Source organism: Phycodurus eques, chromosome 15 (assembly GCF_024500275.1).
Source record: "Phycodurus eques isolate BA_2022a chromosome 15, UOR_Pequ_1.1, whole genome shotgun sequence".
In the NCBI taxonomy this organism is placed as follows: Eukaryota; Metazoa; Chordata; class Actinopteri; order Syngnathiformes; family Syngnathidae; genus Phycodurus; species Phycodurus eques.
Window position 1 is genome coordinate 15001359 of NC_084539.1, and position 22273 is coordinate 15023631.

The 22273-nt window shown below is 39.7% G+C and overlaps 1 protein-coding gene across 1 annotated transcript in view; it reads left to right on the plus strand.

The window, feature by feature from the left end:
• The window catches only part of grin3a (glutamate receptor, ionotropic, N-methyl-D-aspartate 3A), a 38849-nt gene extending 17268 nt beyond the window's left edge, over positions 1–21581 (plus strand). Inside the window, exons 3-10 of the mRNA XM_061699267.1 lie at positions 3637–4306; positions 4836–5219; positions 6652–6797; positions 8271–8386; positions 9684–9835; positions 16201–16362; positions 16738–16808; positions 21005–21581. Of these exons, the coding sequence (XP_061555251.1) occupies positions 3637–4306; positions 4836–5219; positions 6652–6797; positions 8271–8386; positions 9684–9835; positions 16201–16362; positions 16738–16808; positions 21005–21581 (2278 nt within the window). The remainder of the gene's footprint in view (positions 1–3636; positions 4307–4835; positions 5220–6651; positions 6798–8270; positions 8387–9683; positions 9836–16200; positions 16363–16737; positions 16809–21004) is intronic.
• Positions 21582–22273: the final 692 nt, after the last annotated feature.

Sequence of the window (22273 nt, forward strand, 5' to 3'; positions counted from 1 at the left end):
GTGTGGAGTTTGCATGTTCTCCCCGTGCCTGCGTGGGTTTTCTCCGGGCATTCCGGTTTCCTCCCACATCCCAAAAACATGCATTAATTGGAGACTCTAAATTGCCCGTAGGCATGACTGTGAGTGCGAATGGTTGTTTGTTTCTATGTGCCCTGCGATTGGCTGGCCACCAGTTCGGGGTGTACCCCGCCTCCTGCCCGATGACAGCTGGGATAGGCTCCAGCACGACCGCGACCCTAGTGAGGAGAAGCGGCTCAGAAAATGGATGGATGGATAGTCCTCCAAATAATCCAGTGAAAAAAATTAAGTACTGGTAACTAGTGAGTGACTTCTAAACATTTTTTTAAAGTCAGAGTATGGGTGTCATGTAGACAAAAATATGAAGGAGGCATGTGCAAATTAGTTTGTTTCACAAGAATATCAATTTAACTAAACCGATAATAAATTTAATATTCATAATATAAAATAAATCTAGGAAAAGTCAGCCACAACAAATGGTCTTAAGTTAACTTTCTTTGTTTACACACATGGAACAGCACAATAAACTCTCAAGAATGGGATATAGAATAGAGATTTAAAAACAGCAAGGAGGCAACTCAGTGCATGACATAGATGTTCTTTTTTGTAGTCTGTAAAGTAAACAAATTGAATATGAGGCCAGGGGTGTTGTGCCTCTTCTGACTGAGTCGCACGCCGTTGTTTCCTCCTTTGTTTCTGTCATGCTTCATGTAACTGAGTCACTTTAAAAACTTTGCTTCTGTGTGGGGCTGCGGAGACGTTGTTTTTGGTCATGTAACTGCCTGTTAAATTACCAAATGTGTTGGTTGGTAAAATGGAGTCAAACATCACTAGTGATTAAATTGGATTGGTGAACAAAAGTCGAGGCATGAGCCCCTATGAGAAGCCAAAACAAATACATATTACAAAAGCAATAACAGATTGAATTGAATGTAGCTCAGTGTAATGGAATAAAGGTCAAGTTTCTTCTAAACAGAAATACTCAAGTTAGTAAAGGTTTGAAAAAAATAGCCCGCCTACACCTGTTTGGCTTATCCACACGAAATTGGGTGGACCCCTGCCCCAAATTTAAATAAAAACCTTTGACAAACTCCTATTAGGGTATTCTGTTGCCCACATAAGCCTCAATCGGAAACTGCCTGTTCCCCTTTTCAAAGAAGCTCTCCAAACAAGTTACTGTTTTTACTCGTAGGCTTACTTTTTTCTTTCAACACATGAGCAAGATGAGCGCTTTGGCAGAGGCACAGGCGGATGCACCTGATTTTCTTTAATGAAACTTCTTTTAGAATCTGATGATCAGTAAAATATTTTTTGTTCAATCATTCTGTGCGGCCCGGTACCAAATGGCCAGCGGTCCAGTACTGCTCCGCTGCCCAGTGGTTGGAGACCCCTGCTTTACATCATTAACTCCTGATGGGTGCATTGTAGAGGTGTGAACCGGCATTTATATATCAGATGACTGCATTTCTTCTCACCTCCATCACGACAAGTGCCGAGAGGTGTTTGTGCTTATAAGTGCTCATGTGCACGCTTTGTATGTTTAGGTGAAATCCTCATATTTAACTGAGGGAGTTTCTGTGTGGGTTTGGGCAAGCAGGGAATTGACTTCATTGTTATGTCCACTGATGTGATGGAAAACATGACTCTGCGCGTGTGTGTTAGTGTGCGTGTCTGCTCTAGTTCCTGACACTACCGGACAGCCAGTGGCATGGCTCACTGAGAGGAATGGCGTGATCATGGGGCCATGCTCTGTCCTCTGCTGTAACACTCACTTTCACACAAATACACACACACACACACACACACACAAACACGCTGAGACCATCAAGACCGCACACCTCTTCTCTGTAGTAGAACACTGGCATTTCAATAAAAAAAATAGCAGAGCAACAATCACTTAGGTCGGAAGCATACCAGGAAAACTACAGTACAGTACTGTCTCAGTCAGGTGTGCTTTTTAATTCCATTTTTTCTCCTGAAAGCAAGAATATGAATCACACAAACATGATCATTTATAATAACATAATAAAATTTAAAATACCAAGCAGATGCAGCAGTGTAGATTAAAACAATTGTTGATGTCACATCACGTTTTCCTCCCAGCCACTTGTTGCTAGGTAAAGTTCATATAGCGCTCAATCATATGCCTCATTGGCTGTTTGAATGGGTTGATGGAGGCTTGCCCCTAAACATAGACCCTATGGAAATTAGCTCAGAAACAACATTGTAAGGCTTGTGGAAAGGTTTATTTAAACCCGTTTACTTGACCATCACTGCTCTGTATTACATAGCAAAATAGAAAGAAAGGAGTGCATCATTAAACATTTTAACTTATTAATTGCCATAATATTTTCCCCATAACAATGAATCGATTGTCTAAAAGTAATCTACGAAGTGAGGCAGTTTTTGAACCAGATCCTATCAACAGTTTGTTTTTAGCTAATTTTAATTGAAAGAATATAATGCACTTTTAACTTCAACTGACAAACCTTCTACGACCTGAAACATAGTTAATCTCAAGTCATCGTTCAATTATTGCCTTGTGATCTTTTCACATTGTCCTCATGAGTGGGTTGATTTTCACGCTGTTGCAACGAAGTGACACATGTCTACAAGGCTGAAAGTAACACGCTTAAGGTAAACACAGATAAGAAGCTGCTTTCACACTGGTCAATGGCCATCCAAGCTTGCTTTAAACCGCCGTCTTATTATTATCTATCTATTGATGCTAGATAGGGTGTTAAATTTTACCACCAGAGGCGTAATAGAGGTGGAATGCCGCCAGTTCGTAGGTAGAGAGTGGAGATTCTCATCCATGACTGCCTTATGTCCCCATGTGTTGAAAGCAAATGACACTGCTGTGTTTTTGTTGCCACAAATCTAGTTGTATCAATGTGAGCTGAGTTTATGTGTATTTCACCCATGGCAATGTCCTGCTTTAGGGACTTCTGTCTGAAATAGACAGGCAAATAATTCCTGGCTCTACTCTTACTCCTCTGAAACACCAATTTATTGGGATGTCAGTGTTAAATTGTCTTGTGTCTGTTGCTGATGCTGTTGAGAACGCTCCATCTATTTTTATACTGCTTATCCTGTTCACTGTCACATGGAAGGTGAAGCTGAAGAATTGGTGAGGCACAACCAGGCCAGATTACCAGTCGAGGGGCTCACAACTTGTGTTTCAGGGTTGAGATTCCATTGTACAAGCACAGGAGTCAAATGGTTAGCACCTGTTGCTTCTAGGTGGAGAATGCATGTTCTTTACAATCTTGCTGATTTTTTCTGAGCACTCTGGTTTCCTCCTATAGTCCCAAACAAAAATTAACATTTATGTTTATTGAAGACTATAATATGCCCACGTGTGAATGTAATTATGAATGGTGTGTATTGTTGTCTGGCAAATGGTCCAAGCTCTACCCAGATTTTTGCCGAAAATCAACTTGATCCTGAACAGACTAAGCCATAGACATAGAATGAATTCAACTTCTAAAAAAAAATTATATTGTACAGTTTAGTTTAGTATAGACTTGGGTTGTTTGGTTTAATATTGTACATTGTAACCCTCGTCAAAGTTTATCTTCCTGCGATTTATTCATGTTTCTGTTTCATCCCCTTCAGATTTATTTCCAACACATCCTTTGAGGGCCAGAGCGGCTTTATATCCAGAGAACGTCAGAGCCAAAATGTCATCTCGGAGGCCCATCAATACATCTGGTCCCTCCAGCTAGACCCTCTGGGCCAGCCAACCTGGACCAGACTAGGACGATGGCGGAGGGGGAAAGTTCTTATGGATCACGGGGCCTGGACGAGCCGCCAGGCCTCTGGAGGGGGAGGCGACTGGCGCAGACCCACGAGGCTGCATTTACGGGTGGTGACGCTGGTGGAGCACCCGTTTGTATTCACCCGGGATGTGGATGGAGATGGGCTGTGTCCTGCTGGCCAGTTGTGCCTCAACCCACTCACCAATGACTCATCGGTTTTACAGAGTTTTTTCCAAAATCTTGCAGGACCAAATGGATCTGTCCCCACAGACTCTAAGAAATGCTGCTATGGTTACTGTATTGACTTGCTGGAGAAGCTGGCAGAGGATATGGGATTCACCTTTGACCTCTACATTGTTGGAGATGGGAAGTATGGAGGCTTTAAGAATGGTCGCTGGACGGGATTGGTGGGTGACCTCCTTAGTGGTGCTGCTCACCTAGCTGTGACGTCTTTTAGCATTAATTCAGCAAGAAGCCAAGTCATTGATTTCACCTCACCCTTCTTCTCCACCAGCCTGGGAATTCTGGTGAGTTCTCTCCTTTTAATTGCTCACATTTTTCCATTCCTGTTATTTCTCATTGCTATTAGACGTTGTTCAATCCTCTGTCATTGACCTCACCTCAGCCCACTCTGATCACGATGCTGCTGGTCAGTGTCTAAGGCACAGTCTTGTTACTGCAAGCCTTACATTATTCAATTTTAATACAATCGTCCATATGAGGTTTGACTGGTCACCTTATTACTACAATTATTTTACTTGACCTCAGTCGCTAACAAAAGGGGCTGTGATTACTCTATATTCTCTTCCTTTTTTTTTTACAAGCTCTTCACAGAAAGGTTCTCTCTTGTCTTACCCTCTTCTGGCATACTTGGAAGAAATTGTTTATGCACAAGCATGTCATAATTAATGTGATAGCTCCAGTTATTAATGATAATCACCACCTTTCATAACAGAAGAGAAGTACGTGGGAATCCAGTTTGAATGGCTTGGTGTGAATATGCCATAAAATGTATTTTTGACCTTGTTTATTTTACAGTTCAATATGTGTGTTTAGGTTCGCACCCGTGACACCGCAGCACCTATTGGGGCCTTCATGTGGCCTCTCCACTGGTCAATGTGGCTTGGCATCTTTGTCTCTCTCCACGTTACCGCAATCTTCCTCACCCTGTATGAATGGCACAGCCCGTTTGGTATGACGCCACGCGGACGCAACCGAGACCGGGTCTTCTCCTTCTCCTCAGCTCTGAACGTGTGCTACGCTATTCTTTTTGGGAGAACCGTAGCCATCAAGCCTCCAAAGTGCTGGACGGGCCGTCTGCTGATGAACCTTTGGGCCATTTTTTGTCTCTTCTGCCTGTCCACCTACACGGCTAATCTGGCGGCAGTCATGGTTGGTGAGAAGACCTATGAGCAGCTGTCAGGGATCCATGACCCGAAGGTATCAGTCACATTAAACTGTCAGACAGGTTGAGTGACGTGTCATTATTGGTGTATTGGCACACTGGCCTGAGTTCCATGCAGGCAGCATGGCTTCAGTTCCCACTCAGTGAGCATGTGAATGTGAGTGTGAATGCATGTCTGTCTCCATATGTGCCCTGCGATTGGCTGGTGACCAGTCCAGGGTGTAGTCTGCTTTTTTGGCTTAAGTGATGGGTTGAAGTTTCTCGCAACCAACAACAAGATTAATGGTATAGAAAATGGAATGATGTTTAATTGCATCAACAACAAAACAGTTTTTAGTGTCTCTTGCTGCAATTTAGCACTGAAATACTTTGCCCTCTACGTTTTCTAAGGTATGGTTTGCTTAAATAATGTTTTGTTTTGCACTGCCATTCTGGTCAACCCAGTACACATCCACTGCTGTCCCACAGATTAAGATTTTTGTCAAATGTAAAATTGACTGGGGCAATGTTCATATGATTCTGAATCTGTCTTAGACTTGTGTTTTTTTATTGTAATTCTAATAATTTCCATCAAAATACATATCTATAATGTGTTTTTTTTAATAGGACAAGGTGACTATATAAGGTGTTCATAAAAGATTTTTTTTTTTAATGATTTAAAATATTTAGTTGAGGTTGTTTTACCTGCATGGAATAAATCCGCGATAATAACTTTCTGCCCAACGCCTCGCTAAGTTTGTTTTTCTTCCTTGCAGCTGCTCTCAACCTGTCAGCCAAAATCCAATCATCTTTTTTTTCACCCCTAATTCTTTTTGGGGCGGTGTTGAAATGTTTACCAACTTTGTAATGCTCCATGCTGCACACCGCAGCACTTTCTTCTCTTTATGCGGCAGTGTGTAGTTTTGCTTTACAGATGTCATGTCTGCCCTGCAATTTGACTTGTGGTAAAGACACATTGTGGTATGGGTAATAGAACATTTAATTCCAGCACCTGAATCTTGATTTAAAAAAAAAAAAAAAAGAAAAAAGAGGTGTCTATTTCAGGTGTGCTGCTTGTTTTTTATTTTCCAATATTGATAGTTATCCTGTTACATTACGCACCGACATGTGGCGGTCAATGCATTGTTTTTTTTTTTCCGGTACTAATTGAGTGTTTGAAAAGAGAATCCTCACGATCTCAACCACCAAACATGGCGGACCAACAAATATTGATCACGTGGTCCAAAAACTATCTATAGTGGTATCTCTTAGAATGGAGCCCACTATTTGAGTAAATATGGTAAAACAAATTCAACAGTGACTCACCGTGTTCTAAAAAAATCGCAAAACTAGACTTTTTGACGTTGGATAAACCATTTATTTACTAATAATTTAGAAAGTGTTGCGTAACTGTAGAAAATTAATAGACTGAATTGGGTGGGGTGGGTTCATATTAAAGCTTAAACATCTCCTCAATGTTTCTTGCAGTTGCACCATCCCTCTCAGGGATTCCGATTCGCCACAGTGAGAGAAAGCAGCGCTGAGGATTACGTCAAAAAGAGTTTTCCCGAGATGCACGAGTACATGCGGCGATACAACGTCCCAGCAACACCGGATGGCATACACAATCTCAAGTAATTCAATTTTTTACATACTAGCACTAATACCACTCGGGCATGTTATTCATGTATGCAAAGGTAATATTCACCCAGTCATGATCCGGCATCTTTCTAAGGAGATGGTTTATTGTCTTTGGAAATATCACATAAATGTCAAGTGATTTGGAATGAAAAGAAGACAAAAAAAAAAAACAATGCTGCTGTCATTTTCGACTGCGAGTCTGCCTTCACTTCACATACAGCTCCCATCTCTGTCTTCTTCGGCACACCAAGCACTGTCATCCTAAACTGCTTCGACATTCCACCGGCGTCCTCACTGAGCAAAGCAAAAATAAAGTGAGAAATGGCAGCTTGGATACAAACAGAGGTTGGAGAGAACACAATTTAAATGGATGAAACAAGTTGTTGTTTTTTTCAGCTGAGCCTCTAAAATGCTGATTAGAAGGTTCAAGGAAAATGTCAACATTAGGAAATTACAGCTCGGGAGCCAGAAATGTGTAACTCAGAGATTCACACCCCAAAGGACTAGACATTCTTATCAGTCACATTAATACGACAACAATAATAATATTGCCATGTTGCTGAGTGTTTGCCAAATGAATGGCATTGTAGACATAATTCTGTACTGATAGGGGTAGCAGAAATGCAAAAACAATTGACCTTGTTTCGTCTTAATAACAGAAGCTACATATACTAACTGTGTCTAATTTGCGGTGGTATAGCCGGAGCATCATCAACTGTCATACAGTAGGCACACCAGTTTGGAGGACATATTAGAATGGCAGCCCTGATGTTATCACCTCCACCAGGATTGAAATTTTCATGCCTCAACTCGCTGATGATGAATACCAAACAAAAGCAATTTCAACCACAGGTTTTTCTTATTAACCTGCCTGTCAGCATCAAGATGCAAAGACGTTACAGCAATCAACTTCAGAGATGTAGTATGAATAGAACTGCTCCCTCCCGCATTGTATTAAATGAATCAAGGCCACAGAAATGTCTATACAATTCAAATCTGTAGGAAGGGACTGACTTTTTATGTGTGGGGTGAGTTTAAAAGATTGTTAACACAATAAAAATGTTTATATTTGAAAACCTGTAAAGCATTTAGGCAGTTTATAATTATATAGTATAGTTACTTATGTCTGATTAGCATGAATAATCCATTTTACATGACAAAATTCTTATTTTCAATAAAATAATACATTTTCAATAAAATAATGTATTTCGACTATAAATAAAGGCTCCTACAGATCGATGAATTTACAATTCAAACTGAAAATGACAAGTTAACCAATTCAACTCTTATGTTTAGTGTTGTTGTTGTTTTTTAAATGTAAAATAGATCTTTTGGAACTTATTTTAATGCATACTTTTTCCTCCACTTCCCCAACAAAATATAAAACAACACAGTGAAAGAGTTTACTTTAAAATGACGGTGGGAGAACCTGGTATTTACTGTATTTTGTGACCTTGTGTTTGAAGGGCCGATCCCCAGAAACTTGATGCGTTCATCATGGATAAAGCTCTGCTGGACTATGAGGTCTCAATTGATGCAGACTGCAAGACACTGACTGTTGGCAAACCATTTGCTATAGAAGGTAAGAGAATATGAAAATAGCTAGGATTTTATTAAATAAATGTTTAGCTTTGATGTGACAACAAATCAATTGTGGTAATTCCAGAACAGAACTTTTGAAGTTTTTCCCCCCCATCCATCCATTTTCTGAGCCGCTTCTCCCCACTCCGCGGTCGTGCTGGAGCATATCCCAGCAATCATCGGGCAGGAGGCGGGGTACACCCTGAACTGGTTGGGTTTCCCCCCCCAATTATCAATTTCAATCCATCAATTTTTCAAAGGTGCTGTCACATGAAAGTATAGAAGGTAGCCCTAATATCAATGAGCCAGCATTTAACAGTGTTAATTTTCTGGCTTTCAAAGGCTTAAAGTCCACACAGTGTTTTGTTAATCTCAGGCCCATTTAGAAAGCATCATTCATCCGCAGTGAAAACGTCCCCATGGTGACTAACGTCCATTACAGGCCTCGATAGTCCCACATACCATCGCTGCTTTTAATTACTTAATACTGCCTCCATGTCAAATCTGTTCAAATCACCTTGCGTTTAGTTTAGTACTTTGATAATTTGCTGTTATTGATATTTGCAGCTAATTAGGTTGTTGACTTTGGAGTCGGACGACACAAGTTGGAGACCTTGTACGGATAAAAAAACGTTTTGTTTAAAAAAAAAAAAAAAAGAGCAACTAGTTATTGGGGAGATGCTAGTGTGCTTTCTGGCTACCGATGAGATGGCTTTGAGCAAGGCATCATTGCTAACACCCCAGCTACACTGTGGGGCAGCACTCTTTGCGCACTACCTTTCTCCTCACATGCCCCCATATCTGTGATCTACTTCTGTGTGTGGTGTGCAACCCAAAGTATACATAAGAGTGTTAGTTCAATTTACCCTTGAGGGACACCAGTGAGTATATTAAATAGTCACAATCACCAAGGAAAACTGACTCGATTGTACTTGCCAAGAGATGGCAAAACAAACATAAAGCTAGGAATGTAAAAGTGTGGAGACCTCTGTCTATTTCACTATAAATAGTAAATGATGATGAAAATGATCACTGTTATTCATATCATTGATAATGCTTGATTGGCAAAACATCATTATATAATCACAATGTGTGCCTTGCGATTGGCTGACAACCACTCCAGGGAGTACCACGCCTCTCATCCAAAGTCAGCCAAGGTAGTTTCCAGCTCACTCACGACTCTAATGAGGACAAGAAGTATAGAAATGGATGGATGGCTTATATAAAGCCAAATCAATAAAAATGAAAGGAAATGTTCCCCCAAAAACATTTGTGTGTATGTGTGTGCCCATCGACAGGATACGGGATTGGGCTCCCTCAGAACTCTCCCCTCACCTCCAACCTCTCCGAGCTTGTTAGTCAGTACAAGTCGGATGGCTTCATGGACATGCTGCATGACAAATGGTACAAGGTGGTGCCATGTGGGAAGCGCAGCTTTGCTGTGACTGAGGTAAGAACACAGCCACCTTAACCTTGGGTGTTGTTGTTGGCAGCTTCACTATTAAAGCGTGTTGATGTCGTGTTGATCTTTGTGTCATGTTTTTCGTTTTTTTTTTGTGCGCGTGTGGTTTGTGTTCTTTTATTTACTGGCCGTACTGTCGACTCACCCCACAGAGTACGAGACTGTGAGTCATTTTTTGTCTTTGTGTACTATATCTCCATTGGTTAACACTGTGACCTGCCGAAATGATAAGCAGAACACCAAATTGCTTTTCTTAATTTGGAATTTCTGCTGAGCTCTTTTTGATAAGAGCTACAGTATGTTCCTGTGTGAAGAAGTCATTTCCCTTTTCAGAAAACTAGCAACTCAATCTGAAACAATCAACCAATGCTTAGCTTCCTAATGCACATTTAATGTTTAATTAGGAGGTGTTTGGGGGATGGCTATCAAGATCATTAACTGTTGGCTTTTACTCCTAATTCCTTCCTAATTGCTGAATTCTTTAATTTGCCTCAAGGCTATAATAAGGTATATCTATTAATTTATCTATTGAACTTACTCCAGGGGGTGAAAGAAGAGGGCACTCAACAGTCTCTCTAGAAATGTATCCAGGAAATGAGACTATGTCAGCCTTTTGTTTTTGTCTAGTGGGTAATAAATGTGTGTCACTTTCATTCAGTCTTTTATATATGGCAACAGTTAAAAAAAAAAAAAAAAACATCTGCCATGTCAAGCTTGTTCAAGAGGCACCAAGGAAATATGTGAACTCCATCGACCACTTCACCTTACGTGTGGACATAACATTCGGGACTTAACGTACGTATAAAGATAGTATAAAGATGTCGCTACTAGTGTAAAAGTTAATGCTAAATGAAGATTCCTGATTACAGCCATATACCATCCTCAAATAATGGCTTCCTCTTAAACGAATGAACACCTCACACTCTCCTCAGGAAAAAGGTGGTGCCACTACGTATGTGAAATCATCTTTAATATGGCAATGTTTTCAGCTGAACAGTGTGTTAGTGGTTAGCACATCTGCCTCACAGATACGAGGTTCCTTGTTCGAATCTCAGCTCATGCCCTCCTAATTGTGGAGTTTGCATGTTCATTATCAAAATAGCAAAACAACATGCAACTGAACAAAGATGATATAGCTAGAAAAACGGCTTGGTTAAAAATCATGCTTTTCGTTTTCAACAAAACAACCTATAAGAACTGTGGTTAAAAAACAAAACAAATAATGCATTCAATAAAACATACAACAACAAAAATATACATGGTCTCACAGGTGTGCTGCAAGCGTAAACCTGAATCGACATAACTTCGCCGTAGCGTTTTTCTGCTACATTTGGGCTGTTCAGACAGGTTTCCCTATTGTGATCTTAAGCTTAGCTTAGTTTTGCTTCCAAATGCACTGCATTATTGATACAAATCAAGAATACAAGGTCATACAAAGAGAAACTGCTAATGTGACGCAGTTTTGCATCCCATTTCCATTGTGACCCATAAATCGCAATTCAACATTGAACAATCAAAGGGTAACAACACGACTAGCGCCACTCATACACAATTTGTACAAATTATGTATTATGTAATTTTTATAAATGAAGGCTTCTTCTCAAAATATATAGTTTCTGCAAAATGCCTGCACTTGAGTGAATAAACTTGCCCGGCCATTATTTGAGGAACTGCAGTTTACTGCTAATGTGTTTCAGAGAGCAAGAAGAAATAAATAATACAGCCTAATCAAGAGCCAAGGTTTTTATAGCATACTTATTGTGTTATCATTTAGGCATAACTAATTTAAAATGATCAAAGATAAGCCTTATCACCTTCTGCTATGATAAATTAAACCGGAAGTTGAGTTCCATTCTTGTTCGATTGTTAGTTTCTTAGACTGTTATTCTCTCATCACAATAAGAGCTTCAGTTTATATTGATGGCCATTCAAGGTCATTTTGTTGTAAAAAATGTCCACGACCAACCACCATGTGTACAATAACTTGTAATTCAAAGTCTGCCCCCTGACCCTCCAGCTGCTAACCAAACTGTATGTCCATTACTTTGGTCTGTCCTTAGCAGTCAAACAGCACTCTGAGATCCATCAAGTACTATTGTCACTGAGAGGTTGGTCCTTTTCACTGCCAGCTGTGATTTGGGATCTCGTAAAGTGTCTCCTTGCTCAGATTGGGCTATACAACCTTACTATGCCTTCAAAATGTCGATTCAGGACTTGTAACATATTTCTGTTCACAAAGGGTCCATATTAGCTTTCAACGTCGTGTGCCAATGTTTCGCCACGGTAGTATCATAATACAGTAAAGTGTGACAATAAATACTGCACTTAGGAGGAAAATTATCAACTTGCACCACCAAAACGTTACTTGGCTTTTTTTTATTATTATTTTATTATTATTATTTTTTTTTTATTATTATTATTTTTTTTTATTCAAAATAAAACCATGTGTAATTGGACTAAAATTTATACTGTATAATCCAATTTAAAAAACGAAATACGAAATAAATTCTAAATATTTTGTAAACATACACTATATATTTTATGTATATTTTACCTCTGCTATGCTAAAAGTGCATAGGCGTGAACTGTATTGTTTCCCACTCTTGGTGAGTTTCTTTGTTAATTTAATTATCCATCTATCCATCCATTTTTATAGCGCTTGTCATCATTAGGTTCATGGTGAGCTGTAGCCTATCCGAGCTAAATTGGGCCAAGAGGTGGGATACACTGTGGACTAGTTACCAGCCAATCGCAAACGTTAATATTATTCTTTCATTGGAATTAAAAAAAAATCTTACTTTATAAATTTGTAATTACCTATAGAATCAGTTGCTGAAAACATGTCACATACTATGTATCATTATAGTTTTATATAATTGCATAAGATACACAGTTAGCTAGAATAACCTCTGAAAATTATTGTTGTTGTGTGCATATCAAGTTAACGAATATGAGATATTACCATACAGGTTAAAAATACACACCTGAGCTGTAAACTGTTGTAAACCTTTGCAAAATTATAACCAACAATCACACACCACACTTATTGATCTTTGAAATTCTTTTGGCTTGGAAAATCATAAGTCAGTTGCAGTTTTTAGAGTATCATAACACTTTGCTTGTCAGTGTTCCTCTCAGGTTTTAAAATTGTATTCTATTGTTGATATAGTCCAATAATATATTCTTATTTCCACAAAACTCAACATTGTATTGATAATATATTGAAATGATCCTAATTTGTTCTTTATTGTATGATTTACGCTGTCAATCCAGGCTAGATTTAGTGTCAGTCATCAGCTCATAATGTTTATATCCAAAGTTGGGAAAATATTAAAATAAAGTAACAGCGAGTGACTCTTGTATTAAGTGTTGCGAGTCTTGACAATAGAAGTAAGCTATTTCCCATGGCAGTTTTTTTTACAGATGGTGTCAGTTGTTGCAGACATTCAAGTTGCTGTATGGTTCATTTTGTTTTGTCGCATCATGGCCCGTACTATGATGACTGCAGGCATTTAGCTCGATGCCATTCAATTTTACGCTCTTAACCTGTCAGAAGCAGAGCACGCAGATCACGGATGATGGCACGCCATGCAGTGGGCTGTGAAATATGTAGTATACAGTACATTGTAAAATTAAAATCTTGCAAAAAAATTATGATTTAACCAACATTACTCATGTTTCAGTGCAAATGAACCCTTATTGCCTTGACATTCCCATCATTTTCAGCAGCTTTACAAGCTGCTGTCAAAGTGAACATAAAAAAGCATAAGCAGAGATTCATCTGACACAGGCAGTAATATGATGACCCTGCTGCCACATTTTAGACATGCTCAGCATTTTCAAAGCAATTATTCTAACAAATGGCTGCCAAATTATCAAAAGCAACCTATTCTGCTAAAAAAGATGACAAAATTGGTAGATCACCTTTCATGATGAGGCCAAGCTCTATGCAACATGAGAGATTGGTCACATTTGAAGAACGATTCATTCACAACTAATAGATTAGTCAATACCACATCTTCAGCGAGCTGAAGAAGCATCATCACCACCTAGCTTTACAGATGCCAAAATCGAATTTCACTCAGTGCACGTAAAATGGGACTTCACAGAGAAATCTGAACAGGTGCAAAGAACTGTATCAGTAAGCCAAGTAATATGTGCATGTGAATATACTGAGTAAAACGTAAAAACGCTAAAATGTTTACTCAGACTTAATTTGAATAACGAGTGACGAGCCCCACAAAAACAGCGAAAAACAAAGACATACTCATTGGAAGCTCGCCTTAGATACACTTAATGTATAAAATCTCCACCAGGCAGAGGAGTGACATTGATAAGGAGGTTGGGGATGCACATCCTACCTAAGTTGGTGCATCTCCCGATGTCTGACCTGGTTTCACTATGGCCAGATGTTAGGGGGGACAATGACCTGACATGGCCTGAAGCATATGGCTGGCAATAGATAAAGTATATTCAATTGGTTTTAATTGGTGAGTTATGATGAATGTAAATACATAAAGATTTGTTTTCCTTGTTTCAGCTTTTCATGAGTATAGAGCAGTGGAAGCTCTAAAGTCATTCTGCTGGATTCTGTTGGATTTTCCCTTAGAAGGTTATAGAAATACAAATAATCAATCCTGTCATATAAATGTATAGAAATACAAATAATCATGCCAGAGTCAGTTGTTGTGTTGTTACTTTTATCATCATAAATCATGACTGTAAAGTGTTTGAAGAAACATTTTAGTGAAGATAAGCGGTACGGAAAATGAATGAATGAATTTTGACATTGTTCCCATCCCCGAGCCGTTGCCTTAACATGGTGGAAGTGTCCGTGTCCCACTGATCCGAGGAGCGAAATTATCTGGGTTAATATGCTTTATGCCCCGGGCAGTGTCACAAGCAAACAGGTCCGAGGTGAAGGACCAGACTAAGGACCAGTTTTTGGGCTTGGACTCTCTTCCACTCCGGAGTTGCTCCCCCTGAAATGTCCCAAGTAGGTGTGAGCCTATATGTTGATGTGGACGAGAGGGTCACCTCCCACCACTTTGGGTACGGGCATGGGTCCTGAATGTTGTTTGTGCCTATACACCAAAAAGCAGCTCAGAGCACCAGCCCTTTTTGGAGTTCTTGAAGGGTTTGCTGGAGAGTACTCGCATTAGGGAATCCCTCCTTCTGCTGGGGGGCAATGCTCACGTAGGCAATGATAGTGAGACCTGTAAGGGTGTGTTTCGGAGGAACAATCCCCCCCATCCAGAACCCGAGCGGTGTTCTGTTATTGGTTTTCTGTGCTCATCATGGATTGTCCATATCAAACACAATGTTTAAATAAAAGGGTGTCCGTATATGCACTTGGAATCGGGACACAATAGGCCGCAGCTTAATGATCAACACTGTTATCCTGTGAACGCTTGTCTTGGACACTCAGGTGAAGAGAGGGGCGGAGCGGTCAACCGATCACCACCTGGTGGTGTGTTGGCTCCGATGGTGGGGATGGATGCCGGTCTGACCTGGCAGACCCAAACATATTTTGAGGGTCTGCTGGCAACATCTGGCAGAGTCAGCCGTATGTAATTACGACCTACAACAGAACTTTGACTACATACTAAGGGAGTCAATCCTAGAACCAACTCTTGCAATAGGTTGAGAAGTCAGGTCAGGTCAGTGACTTGACTTGACTTGACTAACATTGTTATCGTAAACAAACGAATGACAAACATGCTTGTTTCCCTTTGTTTAAGCGGGCCCTTTTGGAATAATGCATAAAAGCCACAAAAAGCCAAAGGTTTCACACAATATGCTGAGATCTTGTTTTGTCTCCAGAAAATGTTGTTTAAATTTGGAATTGTACAACCAGATGGGCATTTGACTTTTCACAGCTCAGCAGTTAAAAAAATAATTTTTTGGGGGGTTGCCATCTCTTTAACACAAACATTTCTTTCAATTTGCTTGGACAATGAAACCATGTTCTGCTTCAGTGTTCAGTCCATAGACTTCACATTGAAATGATTGAATTAAGGTTTTTTTTTTGTTTATTTTGTCATAAAGTCAATTTTGGTCAGTTAAATGGTAGAGACTGCCACCTGAATGTGACTTGCACGCAGGGTTGCACAGTTGATTTTGGAACAATGACCTTGTCTCCATTCATTGGTAATAAGAGATGCAGATTTTTTTTTTATTTTATTTTGGCTAGTTAGTAATTATAGACACCATTTAAAAGCTATTCGTTGCATATGTTAAAAGAGATTTCTTTTTTCCTAAATGGTTTAAAAAAAAAAGTGGTTTACAAAGAATGGATCGTCGTCTTTCTTCTTTAAACATAAATTTTGGTGTTTCTCTGTTTCTCTAACCAGACCTTACAGATGGGTATTAAGCATTTCTCCGGGCTCTTTGTGATGCTGTGTGTGGGTGTGGCCTTATCTCTGCTGACCACCATTGCAGAACACATCGTGTACAAGCTGGTGATCCCGAGGGTCAAAGAGCCTCGCTTCAAATATTGGCTGCACACCAGCCAGGTACTCAACACACACGCTGTACAGTCCAAATGATGCTTTCTTATTACACACTGAAAATTTAGTAGGATATTCTATAAAAGGTAAGCACCATATATTTTGTTTAGAAATTGACTTATTTTGAAACATGATGTCCTTTCAAAAGAATATGTCTTGCCCCAATATATTTTATAAAGATCGCATACATACTGAATTAAAATCAATAGTAATTGGGCGTATTTTCTAGCTCACTGGTAAAAAAACAAACAAAAAACACTTTTTCAAGTAACTTTAAATGCTGCATATTTTCTATTAATTACAGTAAATATCACTTGAACAATGCCCCCTAAATGTCTTTGAGGTCGAAATGTGTTACAGTTTATGTCGCTTGTTCTCCAGAGATTACACCGAGCCCTGAACTCTGTCTTTACCGATGACAAGCTGCAGACTGTCACCAAGCCCGAGAAGAGGTACCGTACAGAAACATTTTATGTGGAAATGTTGAGAAGGAAGAGAATTCTATCATTGCCGAAAACAAAGATGTTTTAAAAAGGAATTCACTTTCCTAAATCCTTCAGGATTGGATCAGTCAGATATTAGGCTGAGAATAAGTGACACCAATTAACATCCAAGTTGGAGTTAAGGGACCCATTTTAATGGGGAAGTAAATAGACTGATCAGTCGGTTGGAAGGTAATTATCTGCAATTAAATTGAGGTAATAATCAAGTTGTCATGTTGACATCACAAAATATTGTTTAGATGTGTCTTTTGTTCTGGTGAACTATTCCTTCGACCAAGTGCAAAGGCAAAAGGTTTTGTTTTCAGCCCCATTGGTTGATTTGCGGGTTTGTTTAGCTACATTACTTGAGTTGAACGCACCAATCATCTGTTGCGTGTATTTTCTCCTAATGTTAATTTAGCTTTTGGTGTGAATAGAGTTTGCTTATTTCATAATCCCCCTTGAGACTTGGCAGATATAATTTTTTCATATAATTTTATCGAATGACTTTTTGGGGTGTCACTGATGGTGTAGTGGTGCACACGCCTGACTTTGGTGCGGGCAGCGTGGGATCAGTTCCCACTCAGTGACGGTGTGAATGTGAGTGCGAATGGTTGTCCGTGTCTATATGTGCCCTGCGACTGACTGGCGACCAGTTCAGGGTGTAGTCCGCCTTTCGCCCAAAGTCAGCTGGGATAGGCTCCAGCGCCCCGCGACCCTAACCAGGATAAGCGGTGTTGACAATGGATGGATGGATGGACTTTTTGGGGTAGCAAACTGTGCAAAATTAATTTGTTTATGCAGCAGCGAAGGAAAACTGTACATTGTCACACGGTATAGAAAGGCACGCTCAGTTGCTGACGTACTTACTGTTTCACTTGATTGTTTTATATTTATGGCCTAGAAGTGTTTTTCATACAAATATTTACTGTCCTGTAAGTCTTCGTGACTTTAGGGTTGTGTTAGACTATAGACTGCGTTCTGATTAGCACACAAAACGAACCCCGTCACAAACCGAAGACCACCTTTACGTAGATCTATAAATGCTTCTTTTAACCTGTTCTTTGCCTGAATCCTTTGTGTTACAATTTAGACCTCATTCTTTTCACCTTGGCGGAGGTGCACGCTCTACAAACTTATTTAGAGTAGTTTAAGAAAAAGTCATGATTCCATCACGGCAGCCGCTGTTGCTGTCTGACTCAGAATGGGTCAATTTCCTCATGAGTCAGTATGACTGGAGATTATCAAATAAGCATGATTCATGTCCTACACTAGTCGCTATATGCTTAGAAGAGAAGGTGAAAGTATCCATTGAGCTTTTGCTGAGCAAGAGTTCTGTTTTGTTCTTTTCCTAAAAAAAAAAAAGAAAAATGCTTTTGTGCTGCTGTTTCAAATTTGTCCTGGCTTAGCCCTACAAGAAGAGAGGACACTCCAAATCACGAAGAATGTCTGAGTAATGAGGATAGATTACTCTGCCTGTGGAGTTCAGTTCATTCATTCATGCCTTTCTGCACTGTGCCCTTTCAGTTGAAATTATAACTGTCAACCTGTCAGTGTGTTGCAGGAATAATGTGCCTCTGTATTTTGCTAAAACTAGAGCGAATAAAAATGAAAGATTTTTCAATTAGATCACTAAGCTTTTAGGATATAAATACTATCAGCTTACAACCTTTGTTGAGAAAATATTATTAAGAACTTTGTGCCATAAAAGCTTTAAGCAATAACAGTCAGAGGACTGATGCTGATCAGCATTATCAAATAAGAAGGTATTATGAAACAAAAGAAGATTTTGGGTGAAAAAAATGTATTGACTTTTTCAAACAAAATATCTTTCCCTCTTTTTTTTAACTGCACTAACAAGGATGAATCAGAGCCCACAAGTTCGACAAGCTGTCTATCACTATTATAAAGTCACTGATGCACAATTTCAACTCTGGGCTGGAATATTTTTACAATGACGTCGTGTAGCTTGAGAAAAGGCATTTTTTTAAATGCACGTGAAAATAATATTGCCAAATGTATAATGTTACAGTTTTGAACTAGTAAATGGATGAATAATATGAGAAGGGACTGTTATTTTCAAATTGTTTTTCTTTTTTTATGTATTGTTCAAATATTTCACTCTTCACTGGGCTTGCCTTACATTTAGAAATTGACATGAGATTTTTGGATTTTACATTTGAAGATGTCATTTTGTACAAAACCTGTCCAAGAATGACTGATGTGCTGGTGCATCTCAATGAATTTGAATCTTGTGGAAGATGTATCTCAGTAGTTCAATTCAAAAAGTGAAACTCATATATTGTATATGAGATTAAATACACAGAGTGAAAAGAGTGTTTTTATTTTTTATTATTGGGTGTTTATACCTTACTGCTAACAAAAACCTAAAATCACCACTTCGTGAGATTCCAATATGACATAACAATCAAAATAATGTTCAATGTAAAAATCAGCCTTCTGAAAAATATTTGAACTGAACTATACTATATATAAATATACTATATACATAAATATAAATATTACAAATATTGACCATCCATCCATTTTCCGTACCGTTTATCTTCACTCGGGTCGTGGGCATGCTGGAGACTATCCCAGCTGACTCTGGGCAAGAGGCGGTGTACACTCTGAACTGGTCGCCAGCCAATCGCAGCGCACACAGCCATTCACACTCATATTCACATCTATGGGCAATACAGTCTTCAATTAACCTACCTCGCATGTTTTTTAGCTGTGGGAGGAAACCGGAGGATCCGGAGAAAACCCACACAGGCATGGGGAGAACATGCAAACTCCACACAGGGGAGGACAGATTTGTACCCGGTCTCCAGAAATGTGAGGCGGATGTGCTAACCAGTCGGCCACCGTGCCGCCATTGGAAATGTTATTTGTTTAATGAATCTGTATTTAAAAAAAATTAGGTTCACCTTTTCAATTGAATAACTGAAATACAATGTTTTAATTGATTGTGAAGCACTCGTCGTCACTCATATGAGCTTTTTTATATTCGAGGTAGGCAGTCACCGGTGATCATGCTAACAAAACCTTTATTAGGGTTTGGTTTCAATATAAATGGGGCGGGGTGAGCAGTGGCTCATTTGCATGACACAGGAACGCCCACTAAAAACAGGCTCATCAGGTAAAAAATAGGGGATGTAAACTGTGCTGTAATTCTTGACCCTAGTATAGTTTAACACAATCATGTCACAAACATGTTATAAAAACACCTGGTAACAGGCTCCGGGCATCCTGTTGCATAGCATATTAAAACACAGAGCACCACCATATATTTGTTTTACTTTGTTAAACCAATTGTAAGTCCATTGTAAAGAGACAAGTGTGTAAAAGTAAATTAATATAAATCCACATATAGCAGCATTGTTGCAAGTGCAGTCTGAAAATGCTGAACAAGCCCAATTCATCTTGATTTTGGATCAAGATCGCAAGATGGTGAGGATGGAAGTGACTTAGATGAAGATGAGTCACTGTTGTGTCAGAGGCTACAGCAGTTTCAGTCACAAAGGATGTTCAACCAGCTGAGGTTTGTGTCTCAGTCACACTTAAAGCTGTCAGGCCTGGTAAGACCTTCTGTGCTGGCCTAAAATTTGCCCTCTCTTCAAAATTATTTTATTTTTTTCAGTTGTAGTTTTCAATGTATGTTATCTTCACAGATTTTTCTCTGTATATCCTTTTCTCTGCCCTGAGGCCTTGGCAAGAGTATGCCATAATGACGCAACAATAAGATTTTATTTTTAATGGGTCACCATAAACTGTTTATGTGTGTTAGATAATAATTTCTTGATATTGATCCCCAAAGGAAAATTATCTAGTGTGCTTTTTGGAGAGATCTCAGTGTAAGAGTGGGTGTTATATATTATAATGTATAATAATAACAGTATTGACATCAGGCCTAAGTAAAAAAACAATGGTTTTGACAGCTGTATAAATTATGTCGGTTTATTGATTCATAAAATTTGAAATCACTGCATCCCTGGCTGCAGGCCTCCAATAATCAATACATGGACCATAGACTAAAGATGTTTAAACTCATTCACTGCCAGCCTTCCCAGTTAACATGGATATTTGACTTCTAAAGTCGTCAATGGCAGTGAATGAATGCAATGAAAGTGGTACCTTACATTTCCTTCTGTTTGTATCTCCAGGTGCAATGAAGGAAACAACCAGTCGACATCCTGGAATCCCGCAGAGTCCTCTCTGTGTACCAGACGTAGGGTTCTTCCAAACGAGGCGCACAATGACTTGGAGCGCCCGTCCCGGGATCTTCCTCTACCACCACAAGCTTCTGCTCATTCTCTTCACCATTCTCTCCCTCTACTGGATAAACACCTTCCAATCATGACCACCCCTAACGGTCGCTCCAACCTATTAGGCCGCTTGTATCCTCAAGGACTGGGGCAAGGGCAGGGGAGCGCCACACCGGGCATGACCCCAGGACAGTGTCTGGGTTTGGGTGTGGGGGACTGTGACCCCGGGCTCGGTGTGGGTCGGAGTCCACTGGTGCAAGAGCTGTCAGAACTGGAAAGTCAAATCTCTGTGATCAAACAGCAGCTGCAGTCAGCCATGATGAGGAAGAGAGAGCTTGAAAAGTACCAGTCAGAAAACCCACTAGCAAACCAGACTGCACCTAGTCAAGCTACTGTGCACCAGTCTAACCAGTTTTCACAGGATGCACAATCCCACCAACAGACTAACCAACACCAAAACTCCAAAATGTTTTAGAACTCCAAAAGTTCTAAAATATTTCCCCAATTTGTCCAGGGAAAACCTCCTACATGTGGTGGTCCTGGAAGAGGATAAACTCCTGATGGATGAAAATCATTCATTGATGAACGATGTTTTAAGGCTCAGGAGAAGCCTTGAACGCTGGACTGAAACGTTCTATTAGGGTCATATCCTGTGACCAATCCCAAAAGAATCAGTCAATCATTTCCTGATATGTGAAATGCATTTGGCAGGAAATACTGGACATTGTATCAAGCACCAAGTCAGTCCTTCCTTGCTTGTTGCAGTTTGTGGTGAGCTGGGAAAACCATTCCCTCACTACCTCTTCGCCACCTCCCACCGCTCATTGCCTTCATTTTCTTTCATCCCTTCCCCACTGCTTCTCTCTCTCACGCCTTCCCCTTTAAGCCTTGCCTCTTCAAGGGAACAGATTTGCTTTGCAGTGATGATAAGCCTGATCCCAGATATGAAGACCCATAGGTATTTAAGCCTGCTGGGCCAAAATTACCTGAGTCTTATGTTACGGCTCAAGAGTTGACGACCTGGGCTTGAACCCAGCCATTAAGTCTTGGCATCCCTTATATCTTGATGAAACCTTGTCTTTTGGGATCCAGAGAAATTCATCATGTTTACCAATGATTTCTGAGCTTTATAAATCTGTTAGTTTGACGTAGGTCTTTTATTTTGTG